Raw genomic sequence first — 12,249 nt, forward strand, 5'->3', positions numbered from 1 at the left:
TTATTTTCTTTCATTTTGACCACAATAGCTCATATCCTAACATATTCTTATCCCCGCTTGCTTTTGTGTATTTTAAGCCATCGTTTGGATGAGTCATAATGCAGAGATCCTAAACTGGCCTAATTAGATAAAACAAATAACAGTTGTGCTCGGGGCTGCCGGTTCCTAGAGGATCTAAAGATGTTTGTGTTACCCATGTCACATTAGGGGGAAAGGGAGAGTGGCTTGTCGCCTCCTGGAGTGACACCACAGCTTAGTTAAATGAAGCCTGTTGCCTCATGGTGTTTATTCATACCTGAAAAGCACAAAGCAATCAATTATCACATGAACAAAATGTTGGCAGAGACGACAGCATGTTAAGGAAATGTCCTGTGGCTGAACCCGCTGTGCTCTTAAGTTTACCACCATGATGCAAATCTCTACCTGGCCCTGCGGGAGGACCGGGAGATCATGATTTTTATGTTTAAATTACCATCCGCTTGAGTTTGAATTTCACTCAGCATATCTACATTGTTGCATGCGTGCATCTATCAGGAGACACAAGCCACATTTATTATAGATAAAACCATACTTTCAAACTGATTTAATGATCACTCCCAATATATACACTGTTTTTTATTTGCTGGCTCAATTCTGCGCACATCAATGCAGAAAGGCTGAACCTTTATTTCAGATTACTTCAACACGGTCCAGCCTAGAGAGGGCACTTATTGTCCACTAAGGACTTTGGCACATCCATTTGAAGAGCAGCCCTTTCTCATTATTAACAGACACACTAAACGATGGGCCCCAAACAATACCGAACAGATCCCTTTATGCGCACAAGTGCTCAACGTTTCGGCAACCACTGTGTGCCCTCCACCACTCCCTCTTCTTTTCAGATACCTGCACATAAGTGAAAGATGTAGAGGACACAAAAGATATTCTCAACTTTCCTTTTCTCCCATTCTGTGAAACAGGCCCATTTTAAAGCTTTTATTTGTGCAAAGCCTCTCATTAACTCTGCTCATGCTGCCTCCCTCGGCTTGCTGTTGCTTAAGTACTGGGTGTTGTAAAAAAGCTACCAATTAGTCTCTCATCAGCTCCAATTAGGGGAGACAAAGCCTGAGTAAAGATAACTCAATGAGCGGGAGAGGTGGAAGGGGTGAAGGCTGTCTACGTGTGTTTCTGTGCGTGTTCGTGTACATTTGTGTAGTCCGGGCCGGCGCAGCATAGTTTGTAATCATTGAAGAACTTGTGGCCATTCAGTTTGACCCGCTGCAGCACAGGTCCATTCACTCTGCAGGCTCCTCAGCGGGCCCTCTTCTCAGGGCCAAGTGTTGTTGTGCTGGGAAGACAGGCCCCCCAGGAGTCCCAGAAAGAGAGCCATTCAATCCTCTCTACCTGCTTGTAGCACATAAAGCACTTAAGGCCTGGCCGATCTCTCATTATTGTCTCCTTCACTCTCAATACTTCCTTAAACTTAGGCCCCAACAAGAGCAGGCCCTTTTAGAGAGGGGAACAGGGGATGTATGTTAAGGGGGTGCCTTTCACCTCATTAGAATTGAATTTGCTCTGTCTTGTAATTACGTTGGAGGGCAACAATGTGTTTTTCTCATCATAATCTTCACTGAATGGGGGATTTTTGGGGCAGTTAATTTGCTGTCCACACTAATGCATTAATGAATGAATTGGGTAGCACTAATTTTCTCTATGCTGCTCTCTCTCTGTTTGTTTCTGTTGGTTTCCAACAGTTCTGGGCAGCCGCTACTAATAAAATTACCTCATTAAAGCCTTTATCGCAGCACAGTAACTCACTCATTCATTTGTTATCAAACATTTTCTTTGGAAAGGGGACTGAGGGTGTTCCCATTCAGTGTTGAATCTTTTTGTGGGTAGTTCTAAATAATGAGGGGGACAAGCAGGGAGATATAATTAGGAACAAGGGGGCACTTCAGCAAATATTTGAAATCTTTTAAGGCTTGCCCTTGTATTATGGTGATTAATTACTTCCAGAAGGGATTTTGGAGAAATATATTGCCAAGTTTTTTCCCCCGACGAGACGCCTCAAGCTTGTTAAAAGGATGTGTTCAGGACGTTAATTTCGGCCCCTCTTTAATCAAATGGGAATCATGACATGTACTGTTCTCTGAAAATGGGCTCTTTGAAACAAATACACAACATGTAAACAATGACGCAGCATTTAATGAAGGTGGCATCTGACTGTTTTGAAGGAGTCCTTGGCATGCACTGAAAGAAATTAACAAATGTGTTTTTGTTTGGGATATTGATGAAATGATGATGATGATGATGATGATGATGATGATTGGTATTGTAATGCAATTGATGATTATGGTGAAAATAAACAGCAGTGATGTTGTTTGGTGGTCACTTTCAAATGTTCTTTGCTTCCAGGAACAAAATGGTGACAGCAATTACTCCGGCCAAGTTTATCAAATTGGTCTTTTTCAGGTAATGTCATCACTGGTGACTGCCCACATTGTTGTCAATCTTTGAGAGGAAAGCTGTTAAATATTGTTGCGTAACATCTAATTTCAGGCCTCGAGTCCAAAAATAAACAAGAAAACACACATTACATAAGCTGAGTGAACATCTCCACAAAGCTTTATTCATAATTGTGTTTTGATTATCTTCATGTGCTTCTCCGTGCACAGTTTAATGAGTTCAGTGAACACTGAGTGCTCTGCATCAGTCAAAGGGGTGTAATCACACAGACCGTACGGTGAATGACTTAGAAAAGACTGCCACCTGGTGGACGTAGAGGGGTGCTGCACGACTGTCGAGGCATCGTGTATTGTGGGCAGTGGTAGAAAGGAGCATCCAGATCATTTACTAACATAAAAGTATCACAAATGAAAGTTATCATGCAGTATGGCCCCTCTGAGGGGGTTAACTATTATTTAGTTGAATCCTGGTTTATTTTCCAATCATGGATTGTATTTTATTAGATCATCATGTTTGTGTTTTTTTTCTTTTTAATTCCAAATGTTGGAACAAACCTGTAGGTACAGCTGTTATGTGGTGAAGTAAAAGTATAAAGTATCAGTATAAAGTATAAAGTACCTCAACATTGTACTTAAGTATAGTATTTGAACTCGGAGGGGTTCTATGCTGACCTCAAGGTTCCATGCTCTGACGTCATAGCTGCCTACAAAGAACAGTTCAATATGCCAGTCGGCATACTCAATATTCACCGTTGAAAGTGCGAAAAAAAAGCCTGTGCTTTTTTTTTTATAGAAAGGAAAAATGCTTACAGCACCTGGTATTCCCAGGCGGTCTCCCATCCAAGTACTGACCAGGCCCGACCCTGCTTAGCTTCCGAGATCAGACGAGATCGGGCGTGTTCAGGGTGGTATGGCCGTAAGCGAAGGCTCAGCCTACCAAAATGCATGTTAAAGAACCGGAGTGATCTGGAGTTACTGGCTTACAGCGCCTGGTATTCCGAGGCGGTCTCCCATCCAAGTACTGAACTGGGAAACTTTTTTTCCCCTTCATAACAATGTTACCTTATTAAGAAACTTGGAAAACAAGTAACATGAAAGCCTCAGACCAGCAATGTCAAGCAGGACTGAAGGTTTCTTGAGCGTGTTTTAAGTAGAATTGCACGTTCTTGTAATATATGAAAAAACAAATCACCTTGTTTTGGTCTTGTTAGATCATAAAAGACAGTTATGTAACAAGGTAACATTTGTGATCAAAGGAAAAGTAACAATTGTCGTTGTCGTTGAAAACAAACTATTGTCCTTATATTTGCTTATAAATACATTATAGGGTTCTACAATCCATCAATTAAATGTGATACTGCTCATAAATGCAAAAACAAAGTGGGACTTTTTCATGGTGTTCAAACACCATGTGAGCTTTTTAATAGAAACACCAAAGATGCACTTTTTCCAGTACAAAAGAAAATGCATGTATTTCAGATGCAGGATGAGCTGCTGTATAAACAGTTATTATGTAAGTTTGCTCATCCAAGTTGACGACTGAGTGGCTTTGAGAATGTCTCCCTCTGGTGGAGAACCATCAGTCAACTATGATCCTCAGTCTAGTTTTACCTACTTGTATGTACATAATAGTCCACCGTTTATCTTTACCTTTTTTTGTCCTGCATACTATTTCTGTGGAAGTACATTGACAGCAACACATTTTCTTCTTCTTCCTTATACACATCATTGGGCAACAAAGCTGATTCTGATATTAAAATGAACCTTGGACAAAAAGAAATGTGAGTATTCTTTTTCATCGTCTTCTAATAGTTTTTCCTTTGCTGCCATAGTAAATACAAAATACAGTGAGGCGTCTTACAAATGATCACTAACGGCATTTGAGTCACAGCCCAACATTTGTGCATTGTTTTAATCCCTCATCAAAAGCTTTTGGGCGGCTCCCTCTCTGATATACAATCTGTGTGAAACAGAATAATATAATGTCATAAAGTAAAGAGTTAAAAAGCTGCTTTCAAGAGCGACTTGTTTAATGTGCCACGAAGGAACCATATGTTTCTGAAAAAATAGAATTAAAAAAAAAACATGCATTTGCACAGTCTACTCATTTAGTTAAAAAATATTCACACAAACTCTCGTATATCATAGAAAAATAAACATCTGTGACACGCATACAGTACATTTTGTTTAAATAAAAAATGCAAACCCCTTCAATATTTACACCTGACAGTAAGTATTTAAACCCACCCCCTTAAATATTCCAGTCAAAGTCTGTTCTCTCGCGCGCTGGTTTCCTCTTCCTGTTCCTCTTGGATCCTCCGCCTGTTTGAGGTGGAGGATCCTTATGGTTCTCCCCTGAGCCTGTATCCAGATTGTCCTGGTTGTCCCGCCAGCTGTCAGGGACCACAGGAAAGTCCCCTGGAGAGAGCATCGGGCGACCGTACACCTTGCTCTGTAGGTCAGCGATGTCGTTACGGATGTCTGCCATCAGCAGAAGCAGGAAGTCAAAGGAGCCTGGAGGGCCCTGGGGGTCGAGTAAAACAAACTGTAATTATTCATCAAACATCCAGTTTATTATCTCACAAATTCTTGATGGAGATCATTACGGTTACTCTACTTTTTAATGGAGAGATTACATTTCTTCTGTGTCTCTTTATTTATTCCCAAACTGCAGAGATTATCACAACAGAAATCCATCTGATCAATGGACTGTCTGCGACTGGTCACTGGCCACTGAAATGTTTCTCATGATTTGTTAACACGAGCACCATCAGTGTTTATCCAAGAGGACAATGCTTACTCTGCGCTGGATACTATTTACCTTGAGTTTGACAGTTCCATTAACTGTGTTGTCTAATGTCCAGAGTCCCCAGTGGTCTGTTTCTCAGCCATGCTTTAGTTGAAATGTATTGTTCTGAATAATGGTAACAAGCTACATTAGTGCTGCATCAAAATAGAATCTTACTGGTTGTCCGACCGGCCCAGGAGCTCCTCTATCCCCCTGGGGAAACAAAACAAATATTTATCTTATATGAATTACAGTTGTGAGAAAATTCCTATAGTTTAGCTTTAAAGAGCTAGAGGGAGGTAGAGAAATGTGAGATCAAAATGAGACTAATCACAAGCAAGAATATAATTTTAAGGATATGTATTGTGGAAGTTTAAAATCAGATTAGATTTGAAATTAATGTTTCAGCAACTGCAAAATGGTTTGAGACAAAATAACATTGACAACACTCATGTCTGTGTGTTACGAATGGCTCTGAAGCTGGTAGGTGATTATGCTAGCTTAGCATAAAGGCTGGGCGCAGGGGGAAACAGCTAGCCTGGCTCTCTAAAGTTGAATACAACTCCTGTCACCTCTAAAACTCACTAATTCATTTATTGTATCTTCTTCATTTAATCCATGAACCAACCTGAAATGTAAAAACACAAGTTCACAAACACATTTTGACTTTATTTTGCTTTTGTGAGACATGAGAGTAGTATCTTATCGATCTTCTCATCTACCTTTTCGACAAAAAAGCAAATAGTATATTTCCCAAATTCTTGAACTCTTCCTGAAACTGTGCCCTGTTCATATGACACTAAACATACTGTACATGAGGCTCGACAAGTATCACGGCAGCCGGTTGACCTACGGTAGCACAGACACACACAGACAGACCTAGACCTGACCACCGGGCTTCAGGGTCACACCGGGGCTGGGAGTGTTTTGGCAGATGGTTTGGATTTGTTACTCAGAGACAGATTACCATCAACCTCCAATCTATCCACACAAACATCCCAGCTGTAGTGAGAGAATACCAAGGTACTATGTCAAGAAAGCAGATGCACCTAAGTTGTTCCATACGTGATCCACGAGCTAAGCAAACATTGTCTCTTGGATCTTGTGATCTTGTTATGCCCGTAACACTAACAGACCTTCAGCCTTTATACCTCGTACTTCTCTTAGTCACCGACATGGACGACTCACCTAAAAAAGATGATGATTTCAATTATAGTTTTCTTATTCCATCAAAACCAGATACCTGTCTGACTACAATCACTTAGGCCTGAAGTCTACTATATATTAGCAACTGGCTGCTCTCAGTCTCAGTTGATTCGGACTTCCTGTTGGATCACACAGCTTCAACTCACCATTGAAGTCAACTTTCCCTTGGCACAGAGAAGGGAAACCTCACCACTGTCACTGCACAACCAATCTACCAACAAATCAAAGATTTACAGGAAGTTGACTTACGTAATGTTTTTTTAAGTGGCTAAACTTTGCACCACTATTGTTGCCATTGGTCTCAAATTATGTTTATGTTTGCTTTATTTTTATTATTGACATTAACAGCTAAGCTCCATCTGAATGAGTGTAACAAAGCACACTGCACAAGTCTGAAAGCCAAAATAACATCATATTGTTCTGACTGCAGCTGCTCTTTGAATGTCTTTTATAGGAATATCGCAACATGAGAGAGAGAAAATCTGGTTTAATACAAAAGAAATGTGAAAAATGCAAAGACAAATCTCACCGTAACCAGGATGAAAACTTCATTGTGCCCCTTTAATATAAGGCTTAACCATCTGCTGGAGCCTTTTGTAAACACTTTGCCTTAGGCTTCATGGGGATGCGAAGCCACACACACAAAAAAACATTCCAGTTATCCTTTTGAAAGATGGTTACTATCTCTCTCAGCTGATCCAAAGGTACTGTTCACAAAATCCATGTGATCCAGAGAAAAACACAATGGCCTGTAGGTAGAGTCCTCAGACTGCTGGTCAGGAGGAAGTTACTCAATCAATTCTTACTGAGAAACTTGTATGCAGGCGAGAGAGAGACTTTAAGCCAGTCTTTATCAAACTTTTTTTTCTGGGGACACACCCAATTCACAATAGGCCTTATATATAAATCATGAAGAGCACATTTGTGACTAAATGACTATTTTTACTGCCATTTCCACATCACCTCATATTATGTTGAGCAGTTGAACCAGCTGTTTTCAAAAGATATACAGTATGTTTGAGAAATCACAACTTGGTTTTATGCATTTGTAATTGAAAACATATACACATGTTAAATACTTTATAAATAGGTCCAAATAAATGTATTTAGGCAGAGTTAACACCTCTCATTCTGTTAATTCTATTTTCTCAGTAAAACAAAACAGAACGTAGGCAATCCTTTCATATTAGTTTAGATTCAAGTAGGCAACAATTATCCGAACAAAACGAACATTCAGGCTCCTTCGGGTGGTTTAAAAGGTGTGCTGCAAATATAAATGTTAAATAATAGACTGCGGAACCTAAAAAAAACCTCCTACGACCCACCTGCGGATCCCGACCCGGTATGGACTGCTCTAAACAAACAGAAATCCTTTGATATAACTTGTAATCTCAAATCTGAATAGGCAACTACAAATTATCCAAGGTTGGGCCAAGAAGCTCTTGTGCCAGGTATAATATTTTGAACATACCCACTCGATACGTAACAACAACATTCTGCTTGCGTTCACAATGAGAAGCTTTTCTTCCAAATTGTGCTCCTTCCCAACAAGAACATCAAAGCAGTGCCTGTTGCCATTTGGCACACCTGTCTTCTTCTCTCAACTTGTAGCAACTTGTAGTGAAGCATTGCGCTGATGATGTGTGAGAATCCTGGCACCTACTTGCCTTCTGCTTCCCGCCCTGGATACATTTGGATGTTGAGAGAAATTTTCGATATTGAGAAATATCTTTTGACAGACAAATTGGCAGATGAGCCAAATGTATCAAGTTGGTATTTGGGAACCTTTTGCAACTCTTTTTCATCTTTCCTTTGAGAGAAGCCAAGAGTCAAATTCTGCTGCCAACATCTCTGCTTGAAAGGCAACATGCTTAGACCCCTGTTCTACAAAAAGAGACTCATCTAGAATAGTTATGCTAATAAATTATGTTACACAGATCAAAATATCATCTGACCTCACCTTTGGGCCGTCTTTTCCTGCTGCTCCTGGAGGCCCCTGTTAAAATGTAGAAAAAAATGCTTTTCATATCAGTTTCCTTTCCCTCTTCAAAAACATACAACTGGATTTTGTGAGGGGAATTCGCATGTGACTATATCTGATCGTGTTAATGTTCTATTCAATATTTCCACAGAAAATCAATTCATTCTAAATCTTTTTAAATTCTTCATCGTGCTTCACCAACATTGATTCTCTGAGATTAGCTTTGTGCTTGCCTCCAGGCCATTTATGAGCGACGTCAGCACGATAGCAGAGCGCTTTGATCTCTTTCCTGGAATAATCGTCATTAAAGAAGTGTGAAAACATTGTATAGGGAGTAGGGCCAATATTCAGATCAGTACCAAGCCTGTGAGTCACACAATCTACTGCATTCATCATCTCTAAAAACACGGACGTGCAGACAAACACATGTGAGCTGGTGTCCAAACCCCCGAACTGTGTTCAGAATCTAATCTAGGGTTTTTGTGGAGAGAAGAACAACTCTCTTTAATTCAGACCTCACCAGCATGTGGACCGATTAAATGTATTAATGGTCACGGATATAAAGAGTTGTGAATTAAAACAAATATCGAAATATCAGACGCACACACGAAGCGATAGATAACGTGCTACTATGAAAACAGTGTTCCAGACTTCTGGGTTTGGCCTCAAGCAGCTTGTGATATAACTAATTCCAAGTGTCGATGGTCTGATTTATCAATAATGAGACTGCATAAATACCCAGGCTTTAAAAACTAGAAATATGTCTTTACGGCCCTGCACATTCTTGAATTCGATCCCACACTTTAACACCGAGGGTTCACACTTGCAGGCAAGACCGAGCGCAAAAACACAGCGAGCCAAAGAAAACAACTAAAGCCGTAAATGGAGTCAGACTTCTTTGTTATTACTGCCATTAAGTGTTTCATCCCTTTTCACCTTGTGGAAGTTTAGGTTTCTTCAAGAGCATGAGTAATGGGATGTTTCTTTCTGAAATGTGTCAGCTGACACGCAATAGACACTTGGTTGCCCTCTACTCATGCTCCCTTTTTCAAGACAAACCAATCCAAGCTCTCATGGGGCTTGTATCATGTTGCCGGATTACAAAATGACCTGGATCATTTGGGTGAACAATTTTAATCTGCAACATAATTTAAATTAAAAAGACATTTCCAAGGTTTTACTGTATTAATTGTTGTCACCCAGTTTAGTTTTGTAATCGTGAAGTGAGGAACTGAACCAACAGAACATGAGGACAATGTAAGAGTCCAAGTATCCAAGAACTGCTCAGAGCAGTAGAGATCACCGTCACACACAAATTCATACTGAACATCTATTGTATCTGGGATAAACCAATGTGTGGCAGAGTTAGTTAAAACAGAATTATTTATAATAAAGGAGAAACAAATATATTTTGTAACTGACCACAGGTCCTCTGGAACCCCGTTTGATATGAGACAGGTCTGGTGTGGGTCCAATTGGTCCCATCATGCCCCTGGGACCCGGTGACCCAGGGGGCCCCAACAGCCCTGCAAATCCTGTAGGGCCCTCTGGTCCTGGATCTCCTAAAACAATCCAGATTCATATTAGTGAACTAAAGATAACTGAGCACAAAAAGGTCAGTCAAATAGATTAAATTATTTTTAGCCAGGCAAAGGGAAATGTTGGTCAGTCAGTTAGTCTGTCCTGCAATGATATTTTATTCCCTTAACTATTCCTCTAGTAGTCACCACCGTCCAGGCTTAGGTTTGAATGCATTTGGTGAAACATCGACTGAAAATCTACAATAAACATCGACTGGATACATAGGCACAAACTTTGGAACAGACAATCATCATCAGATTATGAATACTAAAGACTTTGGTGATTTTAAGACTTTTCCTCAAGGACATTTGGAGTTCAGATTGAAATCAACAATTAATGGATAGATTACCATGACATTGGATGCAGATATTCATGTCCCCCTCGTGCTAAATTGTAGTAACAGTTCTTTGAGCTCCATCACCAGGTTAAATGTGTCCGGTACTTTAGTTCATGACCAAATTCTTTAATACAAACTAATGACATTGCCATCAGTCTCAGTTGTAGTCCGTATTTTGTTCATATCAACAAATATTAGCATACTCACGTGCAACTAAGATGGCAAACATAAAAAGCGTGGTCACTGTCAGTTTGTATGCATGCTGATGTTAGCATATATCTTTAAGCTGTGCCCAAATACAGCCCAAATACAGCCTTGCATGTCATGGCCGTAGACTCAAAGTCTTGCTTCAGACTAAACTATCCCTGCTGGATTCAGGCCAGTTTCCTTATGCAGAGTCTGGTATCGTTTTATTATCTTTAATTTTATGTGTTTACCTGGAGGACCGGGGAGACCTGGAGGCCCTGGCAAAAATATGGACGACGTCAGGATTTTCTCGCTGGTCATCTGCTGCGGGACGTCAGCACTGTTTGACAGCATAGCCATCTTGAATATGGATGCAGAAATAATGACTTAATGAACAGGTCAATGACAAGTCAACTACAATAACTGAATGAATTAATCAAATAAACATAGCCGACTAAAATACATTATCTTTGTTTCCTTAATTTGAAAGTGATGTCAAACATCCAAATGTGTAACAATCATTTAGTTGTCATTTCTACATATTATGTTTCATAAAGCCCTGCAGTGTCCAACAGAACAGGGACATTACACACTGAAGGGCCCACTTCCAGTAAAATTACGTTAAAATGATACACCCAGTTAAAGATGAAAGCTGACCTTCCATCTGCTACAAGCTGTAACCCAGACAGATGGAGGGCCAGGCAACCCCTCTGCATTATTCAGCAAGACCAAGAGAGTTCCTGCTCTGTATGCTAAGCGACATCCTCGGGAAAAGTTATCTTTGATCTTAGTATAACATCATGTGGATATGGCAGTCCCAGAGGGACACACTCGAAATACCTCGCTATGTGACAAGGGCATAAAAAAACGAACGTATGTGCGCCGACATATATCCACACACACAGCGAGGTCGTGGTTCACCTGCTGATCAGAGAGCATTATGCTGTGACCTTGGGCACAGGGGTTTGAACCATAGTGTGATCGTATATTCATTCTCTAACCTTACAATGGTACGAGTAAATGACAATATACTTTACCATATACTACAATAATATACAGTATTTTTGTTTTGTTTATATATATTAACATTAAGAATGAGCACCCAGACCACACAGCTGCAAGCAAAGTGTAGTGCGTTACAGCCGAAGGTGTTCAGTGCCACTGACAGACGCCTGTAAGATTACAAACAGGGAAATGCAACCCCACTGTTCAGTTTCACACTTATGGAATACATCTACCAGCTACAGTGAAGGGAGTCTGTTAAGACATTTATTTATTGCTTTTTAAGTGCTACAGCAAATCTCAAGGAAGCTGTAAGAATTTGCCTGCTGCCGTTTCTGAAATACTGGCAGACATCGACTCTTTAGTAAGAAAGCGAGATCTTCAGGTGGTGATAAAGAAACGGGGCAATTCTGCAGATATTAACATTCAGCTGAATAAAGAAGGTGAGTTTAATGCTCACTGGGGCCATTTTGTGTTTAACTATAGATACATAAAAAAAGCATGAGTACCATTTAAGATAAAAGGGGTGTAGCATTACTACTAAACTCTATAGATTAAATGTAATATTAGTAAAATCCATATTTTTCAATTTGTTTTCTGACTCTTACCTTCTGTTTAAGCTGCAAGACAGACATCCTGATCTGGTGGAAATCGTCACATGTGGCTGAGCAAGTTCCAGCATTCATCACATCAAAGAGATGCACCGCTGGGAATAAAAAAAAGA

General features: G+C 40.1%; 1 protein-coding gene across 1 annotated transcript in view; it reads right to left on the reverse strand.

Annotated features, from left to right (window-relative positions):
• Positions 1–3,861: 3,861 nt before the first annotated feature.
• ccbe1 (collagen and calcium binding EGF domains 1) overlaps positions 3,862–12,249 on the reverse strand; it is a gene marked incomplete at its 5' end in the record, with an annotated part of 30,738 nt that continues 22,350 nt past the window's right edge. Inside the window, 6 exons of the mRNA XM_079235166.1 lie at positions 3,862–4,968; positions 5,410–5,445; positions 8,399–8,434; positions 9,842–9,981; positions 10,775–10,883; positions 12,134–12,231. Coding sequence (XP_079091292.1) covers positions 4,696–4,968; positions 5,410–5,445; positions 8,399–8,434; positions 9,842–9,981; positions 10,775–10,883; positions 12,134–12,231 — 692 coding nt within the window. The 3' untranslated portion in view covers positions 3,862–4,695. The remainder of the gene's footprint in view (positions 4,969–5,409; positions 5,446–8,398; positions 8,435–9,841; positions 9,982–10,774; positions 10,884–12,133; positions 12,232–12,249) is intronic.

Source organism: Taurulus bubalis (genome assembly GCF_910589615.1).
Source record: "Taurulus bubalis genome assembly, chromosome: 19".
Lineage (NCBI taxonomy): Eukaryota > Metazoa > Chordata > Actinopteri > Perciformes > Cottidae > Taurulus > Taurulus bubalis.